The sequence below is a fragment of the Sminthopsis crassicaudata genome, chromosome 5 (genome assembly GCF_048593235.1).
Source record: "Sminthopsis crassicaudata isolate SCR6 chromosome 5, ASM4859323v1, whole genome shotgun sequence".
Taxonomy (NCBI): domain Eukaryota; kingdom Metazoa; phylum Chordata; class Mammalia; order Dasyuromorphia; family Dasyuridae; genus Sminthopsis; species Sminthopsis crassicaudata.
Genome location: NC_133621.1, coordinates 172,491,044 through 172,516,260, shown reverse-complemented (window position 1 = coordinate 172,516,260; position 25,217 = coordinate 172,491,044). Strand labels below are relative to the sequence as shown.

Here is a 25,217-nt window from a genome sequence, read left to right as displayed (position 1 = left end):
AAAATTATTTATTAACTCCCTATTGTCTGCTTAGTTAATTTCAAACTTTTTTCTCAGCATTCAAGATTACTCACAACTTGGAAATATTCTGTATTTTTACCCATATTTCATACTAGTCTTTTCCATGTTTTCTATGCTCCAGATAAATTTAGCTACTTACCGTCCCGCAAACACTTCCCTGCTTCCACACTTATCCTAATATGTTCTTAGATGCTCTCTAGCTACTGAATTCTTCCTCGTTCTTAAAAGCCTCCTCTATGAAGCTTTAAGTTATTCCTAATTTTCCAGTTGGCAGTGACCTTCCCCAAAATATCATATCATTCTTTAATACTATTACAGTGAATTATTTTCTATTATAATTATTGGTGGGCAAGAAGGCAATGAAAATTTCTATATCTAATATGTGCCATACAATGTGCTAAGCACTTTATAAATAGTATTTCATTTAATTTTCACAACCAGAAAAGTAGGTGCTGTTATTGACCCATTTTACAATTCAGGAAACTCGAGCAAATAGAAGTTAAGTGATTTGTCCAGAGTCATACAGCTATTTAAGAGGCTGAGACTATATTTGAACTAAGGTCTTATTAGTCTTAAGTGTAGGCCTAGAGTTCTATATAATGTGCTATCCATATACATATATACATACATACATACATACATATACACATACATATGTGTGTGCATATATATTTATATATGCACACACATATATGTATGTGTCATCTCTACTAAACTCAAATTTAATGAAAACAGGTCTTACTCATACTTTGTATATTCTATATCTAGCACAATGTCCTAAATACAAGTATGTAACAAATATTTTTAAAACTAAATCCCACTTTCGGAGTGCTAATCCTAGTATCACTAACAATTAGATGAGAGAAGGGATAGCATGAGAATGTTAAAATTAGGGAACCTAGAATTTGCCAAGAACTTAGCCAAGCCCCATTATGGATAACTGAAGTATATTCTAATGACTTCAAAGCACTAATAAATCCTTTCCTTATAAGTGATCAATTTTCAGGGATAATATAACTATTGAAGCAGTCAAGTATGTCAATTGAATTGCCAGGACCCCTCTGCAAGAATCATGAACAGACTTCTCCTCAGAGAGAATTGAGAACAACAAGAGGAGTTCATTTCAGAGGGGGGAAAAGCTACAAATGAATGAATAAGTATTTGCAAGGAGTTATGTGCCAGGCACTGTGATATGTGTGGGGAATGCAAATGCAAAGGCAGAAGTTTATTCCCTCAAAGGGCTCACATTTTAATAGGATATAACAACACATAAAGGTAAAGCAGTGGCCTAGGAAGTTTATTATGACTGAGGAAGTCACACAGATGGTCAATAGAATAACAAGGCAAATGATCAAACCTGCTTTTTCAGAAACAAAAGAAGAAATGAGAAAAGAGGAGTGCTATGGAGGGGCATAAAAGGGAATGGGAAAAACTTGATACTATAATACAGATAGAAAAATGGCCAGGCTAAGGGAGCATGGTTGGATCTGATACAGGCTAAATATATTTAGTTCTTATGAATCAGCAGTACGGGTTGGCCCTAGAATTCCAAAGTTCACCAATGTTTTCTGGAGGAAAAAATGGGAGGGTGCTGCAGTGGCAGGAACAAATCATAAAATTAATGCTATATTAATTCAAGTTTCTGCTTAAATATCTATTCAATATCAGATTAATGACTTAAATTTTCTATACTATCCAACGGCTTTAACATCACTGAAACTGTAGGGGATATAACTCACTCAGTGCTTCTTTAAGACTGATTTTTAATACCACTTCACAGATTCTGAATCAACTGTAATGGGGTCTCTGAGTGAAGACAAGCAATAATTTTTCTGGGTACTACCAGCATTTGAATGCTATCTCCTCTATCTTTCCTAGACCAGGTTAAATAAGGAATAATAGCATACATGAGAACCTTCTGGCTGTTCCATTAGTCAAATGACAAACAAATGTTCTGGTAAGCAACTTCTCTTCAACAGAGAAGAATGCAGTAGTTTGAAGAGAACATTTTTCAAAAATGCTTCCGGAAATAGGAGCAAACTGGTTTTGGCCTGTGGCACTGCAGTCAACAATCATTTGCAGTCATTCATTCCCTGCCAACCATTTATTTGCCTCAGCATCTGGCTGTCACAGCAGTAGGCCTCTTGTAAATGAAAAACAAAATGAAATGTAGAAGCTCAGAGTTGGAAGAGGTCATCTGGGCACACGCAAAGCAGGAATCTCATCCCAAAACAACATCCCTAGCAAATATCCATTCAGCTTTGGTTAAAAGACATTCGGTGATAGATCAGATCATTGATGTACAATTGTAATTACTAGAAAGCTTTACCTTACCTCAAGCAGCAATATTGAATAACTGACTTTGTATACTGTACTACATAAGTGTATAATAGCTAAAAAGCCACTGATCTTAATTTCCAAGACCAAACACAATAAAAATAACTATTCTTCCAGATGACAGACTTTCAACTATTTGAGGATGACTATCACATGCCCCTTATCAATCCCTATTGTGTATTATTATCTAGTTTTTAATTATTTGTATATCAAAAGGATGGAATGGTCTGCTTGTCCCTGACTAGCTAATTTGAAAGAAATTCCATGACTCTTTGCCTCTGTGCACAACCTCGCATTAAATGCTGGGCCAACTGGAATCAGGCAGTCATGTTAGGTAGGGTTGATTTTGTTTTGCTTTTCTCCCACAGATGCCACGGGAAGTTCCTCAGCTTCCACAGCTGAGCCTTCGGTGGCCCAGCTGATGAGCACATGAATGCTCTCAGGCTTTTTGTTGGGGGTACTACCAGTGGTTTGTATAGGAAAAGTAGGCACTATAGTTAGATTTAAGAAGCATGAGATTATCTGTTCCTTCCCGGGAATACAGACCCAGACTAACCACGTAGGCAGCATTTCCTGCACTATCAGTCTGGTTAAACCATCAAAAAAGGAAATGAGCATAGGCTGGCTTGACCTGTTCTTAATAAAATCGTGCCAGTTCACAGGGAGGACCACACACCGAGCACATAGAAATTGTTCATGCTCTGTATTGGACTTGGCTGAGACTTCTTGGAGGTTCCTTAACTTTTAGCTTCTATGATTTATTTTGTTTTTCATTTTGAAAAAGATCCCCTGATGTCATAACTACGTGCTATTTCTCTAGTTATGTATTTCCTAATGCCTTTGGTTAAGAGAAACCTTCCCCCTTTTCAGATATCACATAGCACTTTGTTTTGTCACTCACTGATACACTTCCTAACATTTTATATTGTAACTATCTGTCTTATTCTACTAAAGCTTTAAGAGCAAGGGCCTATTATATAAATGTTGTGTCCTCCCTATCCTGCTACCAGAAAATGCATAATAAAAATCTACTGAAGTGACCATATAATCATAAGATTCTGGGTTTCACTATTTTATTATGTAACTTCGAAGAAAACAGGGATCTTAATTCCTGGAAGCTACTTTTGGATTTAATTTACCTTCTATGAAAGAATGCAGAGCATACTTTGTTTAATATTTCTCAATTTACCCATCCACAAAAAAAGCAATGATATTAGCTCAAAGAGAATTAAATGTGGGTAAGATTTTAAGTTCTAAAACACCTTGAGGCCTTAAACTGGGAAAAAATATTAATTCAAAGTTGAAGTATTAATGGTTTTACACTGGACTATATTTTACACACAACACAAAAATGCTTCATTTATTTTTATGCTGCTCATGCTTCTAAATAAATTATAAAGTCAAAAAATGTTTGGAATTATAGCAATTATTTCATAGCTATGTCATCTCCTAATATTGTAACTATTCTAGGAAATTCAATGTGAAATATACAAATAACTCTAATAAAAAAGGGGAAAAGGTGAGCAAAGAGAAAGCACTGTGATGACTTTCAGATTCACTATTTGAAAGCATTTTCAATTTCAGGATCTTATTTTGGAAAAAGAAAACTGGGAGCAGCAACGTGTCTTTATCCAGACTTTAACTTCAATTAAGAAAAAATAAAAATAAATTTGTTTAATTATTTTGGTTCATCCAAAGCAATGAAAATCACTGCTCAAATGAATTTCAGTGTTTTACAGGAAAATTTGATTTTTAAGTAAAGGAAATGAGGTGATGAGGCTAATTTCATCCCTTTTTACATAAGATTCTTGATTAGGCACAAAAAATTTAGTTTAACAAAACTGAAAAAGAAACAAATTCTGTGCAGGAAACTTTCATTACTTGTTTTTTCTGAAGTCAGGTATGTTTTTCATGTTTTCTGGCAAATCAGAAATTAAATGACCAATGCTATAAAGAAAGTGAGGATGGAGAATTCTGGGAAGATGGTAGAGTAGGTCAGAAAATTCCAAGTTCTCCAGAGCTCTCCTACAAACAAAACAAAATTGCATCTCAGGGCAAACTTAGACAGGTGAAAAACAAATAAGACTGGGGCAGAACAGGAAACTCCTTGGATAACCAAGAAGGAAGACCCCAAGTCTGTGGTTTAACCAGTGTGAAGTACAAGCACCTCAAGGCTAGCTCCAAAGAAACAGCCAGCAGGGACCCTTGGGTCTAGCTGAGATGTAGCTTCAGCCGAAATCAAAGAAACCTTTACTTCTTGGGACAGCAAGGGAAGTCAGGAGTCTGAGACTAGGAAAATTGAGAGAAACTCTGATTATAAGAAACACAAGGCCCAGCTATGCCGAGACAAGGCCCTGAGAAAGAAGGAACCAGCACATCATCAGCATTCATCTTCAGAGGAGGACATTAAAGTAAAAAAAAAAAAAAAAAAAGCCTTTGCTACTCCAAAGAATAATGTTAAATGCCTACCTGTACAGAAAGAATTTAGAGAAGAAATCAAAAAAGACTTTAAAAATCAAATGAGAAGGGACAGCAAGATGGCACAGTGGATGGAATATTGGCCCTGAAGTCAGAAGGATCTGAGTTCAAATCCAGTCCAAATCCAGACACTTAACACTTACTAGCTATGTGACCCTGGACAAGTCACTCAACTCCAATTGCCTTACCAAAAAAAAAAAAAATCAAATAAGAGAGATTGAGGGAAGTCTTAATAAATACGAACCATCCAAGAAGTCAACCAAATAGAAAAGGAGATCCAGAGTTTTAAAGAAGAAAATGATTCTTTGAAAATTAGAATTGGACAAGGAGAAGCCAATGAAGCTATAAGAATCCAAAAAATAACAAACCAAAATATAAAGAATAAAAAAATAGGAGAGAATGTGAAACATAAGAAAAATATAACAGATCTGGAGAACAGACCAAGAAGAGAAAACATAAAAATAATTGGACTACCTGAAAGCTGAGAACAAAAAAGAACATCGATATAGTAATACAAGAAATAATCAAAGAAAATTGCCCCAAAAGGGGAAAGTAGAAATAGCAAAAAAATCCACCAATCACTATTTCAAAGAGATCCTACAAAGAAAGCACAGAGGAACATTATTACTAAATTTTGAAACTCCCAGATCAAAGAGAAAATTGTACAAGAAACAAAAAAGAAAAACAAAAGAAACAAAAAAACAAAAATGAATCCAAATTTGCTAGCGTTTACAACTTGAATTGTATAAGATTTATCAGCAACTATAACAAAAGACCAGAGGCACTGTAATATTATATATCGACAATCAAAACAACTAGGCCTACAGACAAAAATTTCTTAGCCATCAATATTAAACATAATATTGAGCAGGGGAGTGTGACCCTGGGCAAGTCACTTAACCCCAGCCTCCAAAAAAAATATTGAGCAGGGGAAAAAGGACATTCAATAAACTCACAAATTTTCAAGATTTTGACTCAAACAAATCTGAACTCAATAGAAAATTGAATATATAAGAGCCAGCATCAAATGCTGATTTGAAAGGATTAAAGGATTAATAAGGACAAACTTTATTTTTTATATGTGGAAATGTAAACTATATGTCTAAGATTGACATCAGTAACTGAGTACTCCAAAAGAAAGACTGGAATAGAGCTCAGTCTGATCTAATTCTAAAACCATCTATGAAAAGGTAAAAATAGTAATTATCCTATATGAATGAGGTGCAAAGGAAAACCAACACAGAAGCATTAGATGGAGGAGGAAATCTGGAATTCTGAAAACCTACTCACATTGGGAATGGGGTAAATAAGGAACAATACACAAATGTAAGAAATAAGGGGGGAGGAAATAGGATAAGGTGGAATATAGAGGAGTGCATAGATTTAAGGCAATGGAACAAATTTAAGGCAAGTGTGTATATTGATGGGAATGGGATAAAGAGGAAGGGAAAGGGTGGAAGAAGAAGATAGAGAAGAGATACATGGTTGGGAATAGGTTAAGTAATAAGGCAAATTAAGGAGTAAAACTAAAGTAGATGAATTAATTGGGTATGGAAAGAAGAGATACACACAAACACAATAAAAAGGATCAGGAGTAGTATTTATTAGGGGGGAAATTAGAGTTAGTAATCATTGATCTCACACAAACTCAAACAAAGATTCAATCAAGAGAAAAATGCACATTATATGTGAGCTATATTAATATTGTTTTAGATGCATGTCTATGTATATCTACATGTATATGTGTATATGTGTATGTATATAGATAGATGTATGTATGTGTATATACATATATATATATATATGAAAATATGTGCAGGTATATATATAGGTGGATGTATATATATATGTGTGTGTATATAGATATATTCATGGTGTATATGTATATAGGTGGGTTTATGTATGTGTGTATGTATAGATATGTGTGTGCATGCATGTATACATAAATACATTTCTGCTTAACTATAGCCTGATTAGGAGAGATGGGGGCAGGGAGGGGAGGATAAATGGGAGAAAAAGTATAGTAAAAAGTATATAGCAAAGAACAAAAGAATAACCTATAATGAATCAGTATAATGTCTATTATTATATACGCTTTCTTGACATCAAAATTTATTGTTATATATTTTGAATTCTCTCAGATATTTTGCTGGACACATGACAATGTTACTTTTTTTTTTCCTTTTTCTATGTTTTTTTCCTATTTTTTTCTTATTCTATGTTTTAAATAAATAAATTTTTTAAAAGAAAGAGGGGAATTGGTTAATTACCAATTCTGTTTTTACTCAAAGTATAGTCAATTTAATGACTATATATATAAGAGATAGAAGATTGGCTTTGGTGTAAGTTTGAATTCCTGCCTCTGGCACCTACTTTGGGTGATCACAGGCAAATTACTTAATGTCTCAATGCTCAAGACAACTCTCTAGGACTATAAACTGCTGATCTGTACCACAAGGCTGCTTTTCTGTACCCTGATTTCCCCACATCAATAAAATTACAGGCCTTGATCTGCATCTAGCACCACACTGCAAATAAATATCAATTTAATTCAGTCATTTCCCCTGTTTTTTTTTAACAAGCAATAAACATAATCACTAAAAGAAAAAAATTTTAAAATATAGCCAACTCTTCTAATTAATGATGGTCTTGGAGATTATGTTAATAATTTTATTACTACCTTCATCAGCTTCCCTTATTATTAAAAAATACAGATTTGTTATAGTGCTGTATAATAATAACTGGAGTTATTACTTCTATGTAGAACTAGTTTAAATTTTTTAAAGTCACAGTATAATGAGACACTTTTAAAATATAGTCTTATTTTATTAGAAAGGTTTATTTTATCCTCATTCCAATAACAAAAATATATTTTTTCCTAAAAACATCTACTAAATAATACCCATTTAATCAAATTCCTAAATGTCTTTATGCTTGGTTGGAATGGATAAAGGAGAAGAACTAATATGAAAGGCCGCAAATCCAGGAAGGCTATGAACATAAGAATTACTGAGGATTACTTTGGGGTAGGGTAGTAGGGAAAAGCAATATAAAGCAAGCAATGGAGAAAGGCTTTCTGATAAATCTTAGATGTTATATTATCAGGAGAATAGACCTTTACCTAAACACAAAAAGAATACTGGGTTACAGCAAGATCTGGCAAAAGTTTTAAAAAGATGATAGTACCTCACACAGTGTCTTCAACATTACAGGCACTCAATAAATATTTGATGAAATCCCTTAAGAAACCCATAATCATCTTTAGACAAATAAACACATTAAGATTCCTTTCACCTTCCAGATTTCACATCAACTTTACCTACTGTAAGATATACAGATGTTATTAATAGAATCAAGTAAACATGAAAGCAAGGGATATGAGTGATATTTGCTCTTTTTAAAGCTTATTCATGGGATCATCTATCCTGTAGTAATATATCTAAATACATAAACACAATAAATAAATACATCTAAATAGTGATGCTATCTGTGGCTCAAGTAACATTCCACCCTAATAAACTGTACAAAGGGAGCTATATATTTCACAGATTGAATTTTGTCAGTCTGAGGAGAAGAGTTTCCACAGCAACTTCTGAACTCAATGATTTTCAATTAGGCATTGTTACTGTGATCCTTTAAAATAATTTTTAAAAGATGATAATTGTTTAAAAAATTAAGTTCTACAAAAATCATCAGGCTATCAGTCATATATAAAAGATCTGAGTTTTCTCAAGAGTTTAGATTCTCAGACTGTTCTTTAAGGTGTAGTAGGTAGAGTACCAGACTTGGAGACTACTTCCAAATTTGAATGCTACTTAAGCAGACTATTTAATCTCTTTGATTCATTTTTCTCTTATAAAATGGGAATGATATGTAAGTGCTTTATAAATCTTAAAGTTTATATAAATGTAGCTATTATTATAATTATAAATACTATAATGCTGAGGAAAACAGGTGCTCTCAACAACTGCCCTATCCTTAGATAGAGCAGGACATTCATCTCCATCAATAAATCAATAGAGAATCACATAATAATGGGCTTTGAATATGTAATATCTTTTGTATGTAATAAATCTTGATCTGTTATTTGTTACTATTTCTTGGGACAGGTGTGATGGAGAAATATCTATATCTAATTCATACCAGAAAAGAATAAATAAGATACTTGTTAAAATGGAGAAAAATTGAAAGATAAAACTATTTGATAAGCCCCAATTCTATAAGAAAGGATTACCAATATAATGTAATTTCTAAAAAATTATCCTCCAAGTAATTCAAGCTCTTAGCAGTTTGAACTACAAGTGTTCCCTTCTCCCTGTACTCTCAGTATTTAAAGTTTATATTTTGTCCTTTTTAACAAGCTTCCAGTTATGAGATTTTTTTCTTCTAAATGCTAAACTGTATTAATCAACCTGACCTGGAAATGGAGTCCTTTTCAAGAGTCCCAGGAAGATTAATCTTTTTATTTTTATTTTATTTTATTTGTTTGTTTGTTTTGCTGAGGCAGTTGGAGTTAAATGACTTGCCCAGGGTCACACAAATAGGAAATATTAAGTGTCTGAGATCAAATTTGAACTCAGGTCCTTCTGACTTCAGGACTGGTGCTCTATCTACTACGCCACCTGGCTGCCCCCAATTTATTTAATCTTATAATGATTCAAGGTGTTGATTTATAATTTCTAGCTAAAAAAAATAGAAGTGTTTTCTAACATGTTATAGTATCTGTGACTTCTTCCATGCTAATCTAATTTCCTTATTGTCTCATTTATAACTTTCTTTTATTCTGCCTCCATGTATTTAATCATTAGCTTAGTTAGTATTCAAAGTTCCTCAATACTCTTCAAAGCTCAAAATTATTTTTACAGCTTCTTTCCATATTACTTCCACTTATATATGCTACTCTCTTCCAAAATTGTTTTTCCACTTCTGTTTGCTCACATCATCCCCTAAACTTAGAATGCATTCCATTAGCATTGACACTTCTGCCTGAAAAAAACATTCTACACTGTCTTTTAAGACCTAGTTCAAGCCTTCCTAAATTTCCCTCAACTAAATATTTTTGTATTCTCCCCTGAACTCTTCACTTTATAGATGTTTCTCTTTTGTATCTATGTTCTATTCTGTATGACAACTATTTGTGTACACATAATCTATGACAGATCTAGAACTTTCCTGAATCAACTTTCTTCTGTCCCAACTTCTTTGATAGCCTCATCTTCCCTGAAGCAATGTCCCAGCATCATGCAATCTTTGATATTATCTGATCAAGAGGTCCCATCCCTGTGTAGATGGGTGCCATACCCTAACCACTAAATGACCAAGTGTGTTTCCATGTGGGTATGAAGCAAGATAGGTCCAAAAAAAGCCAAGTGCCTCTTTAACCTTGTTCCACATTCTAATTGAGTTAGGGCAAAGTAAACTTCTTTTCTTGTTAAATGTTCTCTGACTTGCAGGTGCCTTATTTCATCCCAACATAGAGCTGTGCTAACAAATCTTTTTCACCAAATTATAAGCTTTTTAACAAGTTCGTTTACCTTGGTAATTATCAGTGCTTATCAGTCTTTTGTGCATTTTAAGCACTTATAAATATGTACTACATTTACTTCTGCCAGTTCAAAAGAAGTAAGTTCTCATCACTCACCATATTTTGGCAATGGAGAAAAAAAAAGAGATTGGAAACAACAGAATCACAAATGATGAGGAATGCCAATATTTTGACCCAAGTTGTAGAAATAACAGTATTGACAGTGTTTATTGTCCTTAACAGCTTGAATAGAAAGAATAGAGCTTAGCATCTACTAGATCTATCATAGATTATGTGTGCACAAATAGCTGTCATACAAAATAGAACATAGATACAAAAGGGAAACATCAATAAAGTGAAGAGTTAAAATGTCCCAGCCTGTTCCCACTTACAAACGCCATGCCCTCCCCAGGAGGCATGTCCCCAGGACACGTTTCAAGGCACTTGCCTTACCATAGTTTGTGTTACTTGCCACAATGCAAAAACTGCTATTTATAGGAGACTGGGAGACCAATCATTCAACAAAAGAATCCATGAAAGTAATAAAAGAGAAGCTAAATTAGTACTAACCTACCAAAAAAGAAGTACATACAGGGAGATACTGTGGAAAATGAAATGGATATTATTTGAAAACTTACTGGCAAGGGAGGAAATAGTGAAGGAAAGGATGGTATCAAAAATAAAGTTTCATGCCTGGCTGATTAGAAAGACATACGGTACTTTCAATAGAGACAAGAAAGTTGGAAAGAAGGACAGGTTTTGAAGAGTCGTAGGGGGCGTTCCTTGGATCAAAGATGAATCAGGATACAGTGAAAAGTGCATTGGGTCAAATCCTTCCTCTGTCAAAATCGCCTCTTTTTACATTTGAAGAAACTAAAGGTCACACGAGTGAATCTAAGGTTCCCTCAACCACAAAAAAGAGAAGGTTGTACTAAATGGTTTCTAAGGTTCCTTATATCCCTAAAACAATGATTGTACAATGGTCCAATAAAACTATTGGTACGCTAGAAATTGTTTGAATCAATAGTTAAAATTAATAGCTTGAGTCCTGACAGTGGACTTCTCAACTGGACTTCTTCCATGAGGCATAAATACATAATCCCACATATTGAATAGAAGGATTTTTGTTTTGTTTTTCACTGACACATTTTGGATAACTATTCTATTTTTTAAGGTCTAGCTCTTAGGTTCAGTAGTTTGTCCTCAAGTACTGTTGCCTCACAGTGGATGTCTCACTTATCTGAGCTACATAGATTTTGCATTACTTCTCTTAAGTAATTCTGAAACTTATGTTTTACACATAGTAGGTGCTTAATTCATGTTTGCTAAATTGAACTGAAACAGTGTTGAGGTCAACATTTTGAGGGCAAAAAAAGCAAAGCAATCTTATCTTGTGCCTTATTCACATCCACCATAGAGCCTGTACTCTTTTTTTCTAGCCATTAAATCAGGAGAGACTATTTTCATCCATCACCTTAATACTCTACCCCAGATCTATTGACTAAAAAAGTATGAGTTGGATCCTTGTGTCCTGCCAACCCACTACAAATCATATGCTTATACTCTGTGTCTACAAGATAAAGTGTCAGTTATATGGGTTGACCTTTCCTCATTTAGACTTGAGCTGGAAAAACAAGCAATTCAATAGGCCCTGCAGGTAGACACATACACAAAATGTAGTCCTAGGGATACTTAGGTGTTTTGTCATAGACATTCTATACTGACTTTTTTTTTCCTTCTAGACTTATCTTTTACTTTAATTATCAAATGCCTGGTTATTTCATTTCTAAATTACCAAGATTTCAAATGAGTAAAAAAGACAATTATAAAATGATGCTTCAAACTTTACAATAGTATACATAATGAAAAGCACTGATGTGAAAGTACCTTGGTTTCAATCACAGCTTGTAAAAATACCACCAATATGCTACTGAATAAATCATTTTATCTCTGTACAACTTTGTGAGTCACTTTCTCTTCAAATGTGAGGTTTGGGCTAGATTATTTGTGCTACCACTTGTAATTATAAATTATATTATTAATGCTTAGGCAAAGATAAAAAGAATGTTAACTGCATTTTCAATTGGCTATTGTGCTGTTAGTGTTACTGTGTTTACTAATTTTTCTTTCATCACTTTATAGTTAACAATAATATATCAAGGATTAAAAACAAATTGATCTTTACATGAGCAAAATTCTATAATTAATCTACCAAGTTGTCTTCTAGAATTCATATAAATCAATGATTCAACCTAATATATGTCCAAAATGCTATCCAAAAGACACCCTATGGGCATGATAACTCACCATTTTTATGTTGTTCTTCCTAAAGAAATTCAATTGAAATATCATTTATTTAGTACCTGCTTATCTATGAGCTAAGTTCTGAGGACATGAAAATAAATATGAAAAGGAGCCCACTTTAAAGGAATTTACAATCTAATGTAAGGAAGGCCAGACACATATACAAATAACCATTACATTCAAAAGTGTAATACAGGATTTCCAAAATTCTTGAGACGCACTGAATAAGTGCTAAGGATCCATCTAGGAAAAATGCTGTGAAATAATAATAGATTGGAATTCAAAATATCTTATCAAACAATTATTAATCATATGTGTTAAATATTATACGAGGTGTTAGATAAATTTTGAACTGGAAGGGATCTCAGAAGTTATCTTGTCCAAATCCCTCACTTTAGAGAATTGATTAATGTCTATAAAAATTAAGTGACTTGCCTAAGGCATTCAAGTAGTAAGTATCACACTCAAGATTTGAATCCAGTTTCTCTGCCTTCAAATAAAATGCCTCTAAAAACATTCTCCATAACATTTTCCCCAATATTTCCAGATAACAGTGATGCTCCTATCCTCTGCTACCCCTTATTACTGATGCCATACATTGGGGCATTTCATTATATCCATCAATGATATTAAACAAAGTATGCCAGATTTTAAGTGAAAAGATCAGGTTTTGGATTGTGTCTGCCACTTCCTACCTGGGTGTCCTCAGATAAGTAATATAACCTTTTGGAGCTTTAGTTCCTGCATCTAAATGTAGCAGGGTGACAGAGAGAAACCATGTTCAAACTGGTAAGTCTTCAAATCAACTTGATGCAGGGGGTACAACTTTGTTTAAAGGAGCATTTCTATAGACAAAGGAGCATTTCTATAGAATTCCATAGAGTTGATAAGGAGGGCTCATGCATCCTAGCACTTCATTGATAAGACAGAGGAAAAGCCTAAATGATCTCTAATGATAAGGTTTGTCTTGAAGATGTCCAGTGACTAAAGAAGGGAGAGGGAATAACATACCTGTGGTCTTTAAGAGGAAAGTATGAAAAGACAGTCTCTCTTAGAGACTTCCAGTCTTAGATGCTTTAAACTTCCAGTTTTAGATACTTTATTCTATATTTTTGTTTCCTTTTCTGAGTACTGCTCAATTTCTGGTCATCCTAAGAAATAGATATTTCTAGTCTTGGGGGAAAGGTTTACTTCTTTTACTTGAATAATTAATTTGAGAGGTCCTGATTCAAGTCCTCACCAAATAAAGGGAAAAGATTTCCTAAATAGCAGACTTTTCAGAGGAGAATAGAGGACATATACCATTATTGGCCAAGAGTTCTAGATCTTTACAACCCTCCATGATAACTGCTGTGAGTTGTTCTGACAACTCAGGCCTAAGGTAAATTTTAACTATCAGATTATCAGTCCCATAAAGAATTTTTAGCTTCCAAGAAAGGAAGAAGTACTCAGAATATGAGAATCCCATTACATTTGAGAAGACCGAAAGCATAAGCCTTACCTAAACTTTCTTTTAGAAATTCCCTAGAATTTTATTCTGGAGTTAGGACTTTAAAGTCAACATGACTAAGGAGAATATAACTTTTTAAGGTCAGGCCCCTAGTATGGAACATAGTTCATGTGACTTCAAGAGTTCCTTATGTGAAGTCTTTGAACCGTGACAAATATGTAAAAAAGAAGGGGTAAAGCTATATATATACATACATACATACACACACACACATATATATGTATGTATGTATGTATATAAACTTTGTGGTTCCTTTCAGCTATAAATTTCAGCATACAACTCATTACAATTGTGTTTCTTAGTGTTGCTAGACTTAACTTAGCATAGTGTCTGGTACTTAAAAGTGTGAGAAAAGCAGTACTAGAGTATAATCTCAAAAATGACAGAATGATATCTGTTGGAATCCAAGGCAAACTTTTCAACATCACAGTAAAACAATTCTGTGCTTCAATCACTGATGTCAAAGAAGCCAAAGTTGCTCGATCTTAAGAATACTTACAACATCTAGAAGTAACACTCTACTCCACCAAAAAAAAAAAAAAAAAAAAAAAAGTCACATTCATCCTAAGAGAGTGAAATGCTTAATCAAGAGATAATTGAAATAACAAATCAGTTTGGTCTTAGAGTACAAAATGAGTCAGGATAAACTAATCAACTTTTGTTAAGATAACTCACTGGTCATAGGCAAATCTCTTTTTCAACAATTTGAAAGGCATCATAGACATCACCAGATTGTCAATATCAAAATCAGCTTAAAAATATTCTTTGTGATGAAAGGTGAAGAAGCATTATACAATCAGTTAAAATAACAAGTATGGCTTAGATCATGAACTTCTTATTGCAAAATTCAGACTTAAATTGAAGAAAATAGAGAAAAACATCAGATTACCTTGGTTTGACCTAATTAACATTCCTTTTGAATTTGAAGTAGAAGTGATAAATAAATTTAAGGGATTAGATGTGGTAGATAGAGCCTAAAGAATTGTGAACAGATGTTTTCAATGTTGTACAGGAAGCAGCAACAAAAATCATCCCAAAGAAAAAAAGCAAGAAAGTAAAATGGCTATCTGATGAAATAGCTGAAGAAAGAAGGAAAAGGAAAGAGAAAGATGTACCCAAATGAATGCATAAATCCAGAGAACAGCAAGGAGAGATAAGAAGGATTTTTTAAATGAATAATACCAAGAAATAGAAGTAGAAGTTTAGGGAGTATCATTTAAAATTCCTGAATTCAAGACTTTCACATACAAAATGAAATTGCTTGCCTCTTTAAAGTGCCACTATTTTCTTTGACCTTCTGATTTCATCACTCAACTGAAACTCCTTGTACAAAAGTTACCAAGGATCTATTTACTGAAAAATATATTTTCCCCACCTCAGTCTTCATACTTTACTATCTAAATGCTGTATCAGATACTGTTGACAAACCTTCCTTCCATTATCTCTGCACTCTGGGTTTTCATGACCCTATTCTCTATCTTAGTCACCATTGTGGGCTCATCATCCATGATTAGGACCTATTTTGGATGCTTTTCCATTCTCACCCTATAGCCTCTTACTTACTAACTTCATCAGTTTCAAAAGACAATTACATTCTTTATGAAAGTGAAACACAGATCTCTATGTCCAGTCCCCATTATTTCCTTTATATTCAGTCCCACATCACTAATTGCTTATTGGACATTTTGAATTAGATGTCCTTGAGACATATTTAATACAACATGTCTAAAAGGGAACAAAGTTCAAAAAGCAATTAATGCATATGTCATAAATATGATCTCGATAATTGAGAAGGAAATTCCTCTACCAAAACAATTTATGAGAGAGATGTGGTTATGATATTTAAATCTGTACTCTCTGCTCCCAAACTATTTTCCATATGCCATGCTTTTTATTTCCATACCTTTTTATCATACTATTGTTCTGCAACAAATTTATTCCTCTTATATATCATTCCTTCTCCGTCCTTTAATATGCTATAGCTCTACATTCTTCATGAAGTTTCTCCATATTAACTATAGCCAAAAATGATCTTTCCTCTCCTTTGTATTCATAGGGTATTCTTTATGGACTAAATACTACACAATGCCATTATCATCAGCTAGATGGTACAAGATCTAGGCCTAGAGTTAAGAAGATATGAATTCAAAACTGGCCTCTGATACTAGTTGTGTAACTCTGGGTAAATCTTTTAACTTTTGTTTGCCTCAATTTCCTCAACTGGTGGATGGAGAATATAACAACATCCATCTCTCAGAGTTGTTGTGAAAATCAAAGGAAAAAAATTTGTAAAAGCATTTAGCATAGTACCTTGTACAAAATAGATATTTATTAAGTCTTTCCCTCCATCTTTCTCCCTTCCTTATTTCCATTAAGTAATGGAGTAAGGAAGTCAGGTTTCAAAGACTTGAAAATAGAGCTTCTAATTTTAATTTTGATTTTTTGTGTAAGAAACAAAGTTCAGGAATAATGATGACTTTTTTATACTGAGATCTCTCACGTCTATTAGACTGTAGATATGTATATTTCTAAGTAACATAGTACTTTATCTTCATTTCAGAATGGTGTCTTCTTTGTCTTCTGTTTCCTTTCCAAACTCTAGGCTCAGGGTCCTCCATTTGGAAAGGAGGTAGCTTTAGACAGTTCTATGTTTCTACTTTCTGACACTGTCAATAAAGTTTTCTCAAAAGAGAAAAAAATGGGAGAATAGTAGCAGTGAAACTAATAGCAGCTCTAATTGTAAAATTTACTTTGTCATTAATAAAATTTCATAAGTTCTCTGATTTTTTAAAAGAATTTTATTTTTCTGAAATATAATCATGTCATGTTTATTTTAAAGGGATGACTATAAATCATAGTAAATGAACATTTAATTTTTCATTTATGTTGGAATAAAATATTAAAGCTGTTCAATTATTGTTCATAGTTTTCAGTCACCTCCAGTTCTTTATGACCCCATTAGGGGTTTTCTTGATAAAGATACTGGAGTGATTTACCACTTCCTTCCCCAGCTCATTTTACAGATGAGGAGAATGAGGCAAACATGGTTAAATGATTTGTCCAGTATCATACCACTGAGGTCAGATTTGAACCCAGGAAGATGAGCCCAGGATTCTATCAGTTTTATCATCTAGTAATCCTAATACAATAAGGTACTGATCTCAAACTATTTAAAATATTTTCATTTGAAACATATGCTGCTTTTCTTCTTTAGTGATTCTATTGTGCTAATATGCTGTAATCAGTACTGCTTCATTTACTTCATTTGGAAAAGCAACAAGATGGGTTTATAATTATCTGTGAATGATTTTAACTGAGTTATGATTACTTTGTTACATGGGTTGCAAAAAAAAAAAGTAATAAAGTGTCTTCATTACTGCTTATACTGAAAAAAAAAACCAGAATATAACAACTTTTCAGATCTTAGAGCTATATTCAGCACATTGTTTTGGGAGCTAGAATACCAAGAAGCATAAATCACAGGAAGAGTATTCTATTATCTTGTCTTCTATTATACCTTTGTTTTCTGGGTTCTGTCAATCCATCAATAAACATTTATTAAACACCTTTTACATACTTACTATGCTAAACACTGAGGGATACAAAAATACAAAAGATACCCAAAAAATGCAAATACAAAAATACAAATACAAATACAAAAAATCCCACATTTTTTGCCCTCAACAAGTTTACAATGGGAAAATAATACAAAGAAGGAAATTAAACAGCCTAAGGCAGGAGCTGGGAAGGGAAATGAAGGTAGATGATGGGCAGACAGGTGAAAATGAGAAGTTTTACAGTTTCACTTAACATTTTTCAAAATGACAAAATTGATTTTTAAAATGGCATCATTCAATATTGGAGGAAGAAAACATTTAAATATTTAGTTAATGGAGAGGTTTCCATGCAGATATTCATAATTATATGCCTTCACAAAAACTGACTAACCTATCCTAACCTAACTGACCTATTCTTAAGTCTTTCAATCTCTATGAAAAAGTATAAACTATTCTATTGGTTCTACTCATTTCCTTTTGATTCAATTAATTCTATCCAGTATTCTCTGAAATAGTAATTATACTACTGGACAAAAACTCTAATGGGATCAAAAACAGGAAAAAAAAGTACACCCCATTGAGCACACACACATGTTATCATACCAGCATTATGAAGGGAAAGGATTACTATGGCAGAAATTGGTATAAATTGTCAGAAGTCAGTAATAAATTTTTTTGTATATTTTTTGTTATTTCAAATTTTTTATTATGAGAAAGGAGATTATGCCTAGAAATGACTATGCTATAAAAATAAATTACCTTAAGCTTATTTTCAAAAATGCAGCAAATTAATCTGTCTCAAAAATAGCTCTAAAATAAAAAAGGCATAGTATCTATGTTTTACTAAATCACATTAACTACTCTATAAGCAGAGATTCAAGGGGGAAACTAGCTTTTCCACAGAAACTACAAATGTTTGGGGGGGAAATAAAGTGAGAGATAAAACAAATGAAGAAAAAAGAAAAGCAAGGCACAATAGCCTAAGAAAGTTTCTTAGGTATTCAGGTGATACAGTGGATAGAGTACTGGGCCTGGAGTTAGGAAGACCTAAATCCAAATCCAGTCTCAGACACTATTAATTCATTTAACCTCTGTTTGCTTCAGTTTCCTCAATTGTAAAAAGTGGTTAATAATGGCACCTAACTTTTAGAGTTGTTGTAAAGGTTAAATGTGATACTCATAAAAAAAATCATTTAACATAGTGTCTAGCACATATTGGATATTATATAAATAATTATTCTGTCCTTTCCTTCCTTTGGATTGCCCCTTACAAAATTATGAAAAGGGTGAAGAAATCATGGTATATGAAAATAAAAGAGCATTATTATTTGTAAGAAATAAGGAAAAAGACTATTTCAGAGAATACTGGATAGAATTAACTGAATCAAAAGGAAAAGAGTAGAACCAATAGAATAGTTTATACATGTTCATAGAGACTGAAAGACTTAAGAATTCTGATCAATGATGAACCATATCTCCAGAGGAGATTCTATCCTGAAACATATTACTAACTTCCTGACAAAGAAAAGATAGACAAACAGTGAAAAGGAGACATTTGGGGTGGGGGTGGAAAGAGAAGAAGCCATTCTGAATATGTTATACCTGACATTACTTATTTGTTGCAAGGATTTGCTTTTCCTATTTCTCTAGGATTTTGATTACAGGAGATAGTGAAGGAAAAAAGATGGACATTTTTATATTTTTAAACGTACAAAAGATCAGTTCAGAAAGAGGCATAGATAAGCAGAAAAAGTTTTGAAAGTAATATGTTGAATTTATTACATACTATTTTGAAGAAAATTATATTAGAGATTTATGGTTTCAAAGAGACCTCTCTTTCTCTTGCTGTGTATGTAATTGGTGTCTCTTTTTATGTGTTCAATCAAAACAAAAGAGATTTTGAAAAATCTTGAGCACAAGGATGTGGTAGACTTTGAATAAAAAAAAATATGGATTTGAATCCTATCAGCAATACTTATTAGCTATATGACCATGGGCAAATAATTTAACCTCAGAAGCTGAAAACTGAAAAAAAAATGTTCGTAGTGTCCTCCTTATAGTGTTGTTGTAAGGTTTAAATAGCATATAATCATTTATAAGCACTTTCCAGACATTATTACCACTAATAATAACAAATATGTCATTGCATGGTCTCCAGTATAACATCTATGAAAGCCTATCTGTTCTCCTTTCCATAAAAAATGTCCTTCATTGTTCTGAAGATGTTTCCCATAAAGAGTATGGCAATGAGTTTAAAAATCAGAAGAACAAATTACTTCATATTTGTTGAACACCCTAAATATAAAAGGTACTCTCTGACAGATTAGGAGAAAAAATATCTTTATTGAAGAGAAAACAAGAGTAGAGATGAAAGACAAGAGATAGAGAAAAAACTGAACTGATGAAGCAGAAGTAAGAAGGAAAGAAAGAAGTCAATAAGAAAAAAAAAAACAAATAAAGAAGATACAACATCCTGGATTTTAAGGAATTTCGTTGTCTCACATTGCAATGGGGGGGGGAGATGGGGGCGGGGGGAGGGCTTTAAAACTTCCTTTGTGGCTCATTTATATTTTAGGCACATCAAACGAGACACTTACAAGAATCATTATTTGTTTCTGGTAAGATCACTCACAGGAAGGGTAGAAAAAGATGTAGTGGTAGAAAAATGCAGAACTCTCTCAATGTCATTTTAAAAGTAACAACAAAAATCGAAAGCCTCAGAACACCAGAATAAACCATCTGCACAAAAGTTCATTCTTAAAGAGAGGAAGTTGAGTCTAGATTTTGGAATTAGTGAACTGTGCTAAGCCAACAGAGCTACATGGTCAGCTGCCAGCTAGGAGGCAAAAGGTTTAATGCATACTTTATAAACAATGAAACTTCTCCTCATCTGTATTAACATTTCTATCCATTGTAAATTCAGACCATTTAATAAAGCATAAAACCACATTCATTGCTTCTATTCTGGTAGAATTAAAGAAGCATTGGGACAACAAAAACAATAAAAGAAATAGGCAACAATGATTTACCTCTCAAGAAATCAAATGTAATATCCTTCCCAGTTCATTTCTGCTCTATCCAATAAATAGAGAGAAGATAGAGTTTTAAAAATCATGTCAAAATAGCATCCAGCCCAATAATCTATTTCCATATGCTAAAATTTCTATGAAAAGAAAATTCCACAGAATCCCATAGAAAATGCACCTTAAATTTAGGAATTCGATGTAAGAAATAGTTAATAAGTTCCCTTCATGTACATAGAAGTGCCATAAGCAAAGTCAGATAAGACATTATTCTAGTCATCACTGAATAGTTCCTCAAAGAACTTATGTTATTTAGTCAATAACAAAGACCAGAGTTTGAGTTTTTTAAAGAAATCACAAAAAGAGAACATATAATTATCAATTCACCAGTTCTGCCAATCCTCAGCCTTAGATCATTTTTCCCAACTCTTCACATTTGCTCCTACACATGTTACAAAGCAATTATTCTTATTAGGTCTATTGGCTTAGTTTAGAAGATACATTTATGCATGTAAATGAAGAGAATACAAAGTAATTTATAAGTTAATAGCATGGCATCGAAGTCAAACTTGTGGTCTTTGAAGACAGAGATTGACTCAATTTTGTAAAGCATAAATAAATCTCATCTCTGTCATGGGCCTATGCTGGCTGATGACAAAACAGTGACAGTGGTAAATCACACCAGTCAAGATTCAACACGTTTCAACTCAAATTTGACCCAATTTTTGTTTATCATATTAAATAATCATAATTGAACTAATACTTAATATCATTTAGAGCAAATTCATCATATTAGTCTTGTTCTTGTTGAGCTTTGTTCACTTCTTTTTCAGCCTTTTCTTTCATTGAAAGTAGTGGATCTATTCATGTGGAAGTTATACTTGAGTATAGATAGGATTTGGGCCATTCCACCCAGCTTCTTAGGCTCTTGCATTCTTCAGGAGGATACCCTCTACCATGTAAAAAACTGCATCAAGACAATCACAATCAATTATCTTTACTTTCTTGTTCACTATCTCTGCCACTTTTTCCTTATACATGTTTTTAAACAAAAGTTTTAAAAGGTTTTTCTATATATTGGAAAAAAATAAAATACTATTAAAAATAAAATAAGGGAGTCATATGAATTTCTAAGGTTCCCTAGTATTAACTAAGTCAAATATCAATCATTGAGCATCTATCTACTTGTGTCATTGTAAAGCAACTTAAATAGAAACAGTTCCCCAAAGAACTTATGTCATTTATTCAGTAACAAAGGCCAGAGAGCTTGAACATTTTAAAGTAAATCACAAAAAGAGAACATATAATTATCAAATCATCGGTTCTGCCAATACTCAACCTTAGATCATTTTTGCCAACTCCTCACATTTGCTCCTACACACATGCTGCTGAGAACATGGAATAAACAAAGCAATTATTCTTATTGGGTCTATTACAAATTTATGTTACACAACGATGACTAGGCCCTAACTGCTGCTAGATAATCCTTCTATACCTCTCTTATGTATATCTCCGCTCTCTATAACTAACTATTTCACTGTTTCCAGTGGGTTCTTCCAAATTTTTTTCATTCCTCCTCAAACCTCTTGTGGCTTTCCCTTTCTCCACACTTTCAGCTGAGAAACTTCTCATATTTTATAAGAAAAAAATTGAGGCCATTTATTATAATATTCCTCTTCCTCATCTCATATCACCATATGTTTTCTGACACTGTCTCTTCCTTTATCCTTATCTCACATGATGCAGGTGACTTCATTCCTTACCAAGGCTAATCCCTCTACCTACTCAAATAATCACATTCCATCATGTCTCTTCCAACAGATTGTCCTCTCTGTCACCCTACTTTCTCTTTTTTTTAATCTATCTCTGACTACTGATTCATTTATTCCCTACTACTTATTTACATACATACATATCTTTTATTCTCAACAAAACTCTCATTTGATCCTTTTACCCTGATAACTCTCGTCCTTTATGTCTTCTGCTATTTATGGCCAAACTTGAAAAGGTCATCTACATAGATTCTTCCATTTTCTTTTTCTTTATTCTCTTCATAAAGCTTTGGAATCCAGCTTCTGACCTCATTGGTCTGCCAAAACTGTTCTCTCCAAAATTACCAATGATCTCTTAGTTGCCAAATCCAATGTCCTTTTCTCAATCCTCATTCTCCTTGATCTCTCCTCTCCAACCTTTGACATTGTTGACCACTCTCTTCTCCTTCATGCTCTCTAGGTTTTCAAGGCAGCACTCTCTCCTGGTTCTCCTACCTACTTGACTATTCCCTTGTAATATTTTTTGTTGAATTTTAACATAGATCACAATCTCTTAACCACAGATATCCCACAAGGTTTTGTCACAGGTCCTCTTCTCTTCTGCCTCGATACTTCTTTACTTGGTGATCTAATCAGTTCTATGAACTTAATTACTTTCTCTATCCGGTGATTCTTAAATCTACCAATCCTACCCTAACCTCTCTGCTGACCTACAATCTCATATATCCAGCTGCCTTTCAGATATCTCAAATTAGATACCTAGGAAACATCTTTAAACACAATATGTCCAAAACTGATTTTTATCTTCCCACCACGTTCCCTATTATTTAGAGGGCAATGCCAACTTCCCAGTCCCTCAGCTTCCCAACTTTGGAGTCACCCTTGACTTTTTGTTCTCTCATCCTCCAAATCCAATCTATTGCCATTCCATGTCATTTTCGCCTTTGCAGCATCTCTTGAATACATTCTTCTTCAATTGATTATTGTATTGATTATCTAAGAAACCAAAGGAGAGAAGAATTACCTGATGGGCCAGAATATAGATATTATGTCCAACATCTTTTGGTGAAATGCCGTCATCTCCACGATCATCTTCATGGTCACATTCTACACCCTGGTTATAGGCATTCTTCATGACATCCACCTTTCAAGGAAATCAATCTTGTTAATAAATATATTGGAAAGTAATATAAAATAAAATTTATTTTAAATTGCTTGCAAGGAATGATCCAAATTTAAATTTGGAAAGTTTCTTGAGGTTCAAAAACATTTTAAAAATCTAATGTGAAAAATTACCATTGAGATAACTTTTATTCAAATAATCGATATATCTTTCATTGAACTTTGTTTCTTGAGCATTTAAAAATTTGCTCTGACTTTGGATTTCAATAATATGCAAAATTCCAAAAAAACAAAAACAAAACACAAATAAAGAAAATTTTGAGACTAATTACTGATCCTCTCCAGGCTCCATTCCTGACTCTGGACTTTCTCTACTATATCATAGAAGCCTCCTCATCCTGGAAAGTTCATCCTGAACTTCAGGATGAACTTTACTTTACCTCAAAATTTCTTACACTGGAAGTAAACTCAGTTCTAGTAACTTCTTCGTCTGATTGACTATTTCCTCTTAGAGCCTCTTTTTTAAGGAAAACGTTGTTTTCAATTTTCTCCAAATTCTACTCCAAATGGATTTTTTTTTTACCATATCTTCATATTATAGAGGAAGATTGCTTCTTCCTTCTCCCCCTCCTTTCAGCTTTCTTTCTTTTTTTGAACTGCCTTCTACTATTAGAATATAAGTTCCTTGAGAACAGAAATCATCTTTATCCTGATAATATATTCTCAGACCTTAGTAAAGTTCCTGGCACAAAGTAAATGCTTAATAAATGTTTGTTGACTTGACTTCATAAATGATGCAAAAACAAGTCACAACTCTGCCCACTTCAAATACTAAAAACCATTTTTAACCTGTAAGGAAACAGTATGGCTATTGCTCATATCTAGACCTGTTACAGGAAGGTTCTAGTTGACTATAAATAAGAGCAAATATGTTAGAGGGAAAGAGACGAGAATAAATAACTATATATCACCCACTATGTGAAAGTGCTGTGCTAAGAACTTTTTACAAATATTTTATCATTTGATTCTCCTAACAACTCAACAAGGTAGGTTATATTATCATTATGGAAAAGATTAAATGATTTAGCCAAAGTTACACAATTATAGTTAGTGTGTGAAGACAGGTTTAAACTCAAGTCTTCCTGATTCCAGACTTACACTGGAGACTTAATATACTTAGTGTCACTAAATTCTAATGATTTACAATAATATTGTCATACAGAAATCCATTTAATATATCAGAAAGAAATATTCTCTTTTAACAAGTCAGAGGAAAGATTTTCTTCCAGCAGTAAAAAGCCAAAGGATAATAAATAAGTCATTTGACCTGCATGACTTTTCTAGGATACCTCTCACTAATTAAATTTCACCCAACAAATATTTTAAGTACCAACAATGTGCAAAACCATTGTTCTAGAAACTGAAATACAACAAAAATTAAATAGGGCAATATGCCATCAAGAAGTATATAATCTAGTAGAAAAGTATGACTTGTACAAAAACATCTCTAATATCTTTTCAAAGAACTATCATTCCATTGTATAGATACCTTCAATTCCCCAATAACAC

The 25,217-nt window shown here is 33.2% G+C and overlaps 1 protein-coding gene across 2 annotated transcripts in view; it reads right to left on the bottom strand.

The window, feature by feature from the left end:
• Positions 1 to 25,217, bottom strand: part of ITPR2 (inositol 1,4,5-trisphosphate receptor type 2) — a 507,042-nt gene that overhangs the window by 120,499 nt on the left and 361,326 nt on the right. For both annotated transcript variants that reach the window (XM_074268787.1, XM_074268789.1), the window contains exon 45: positions 23,551 to 23,670. In XM_074268787.1, coding sequence (XP_074124888.1) covers positions 23,551 to 23,670 — 120 coding nt within the window. The remainder of the gene's footprint in view (positions 1 to 23,550; positions 23,671 to 25,217) is intronic.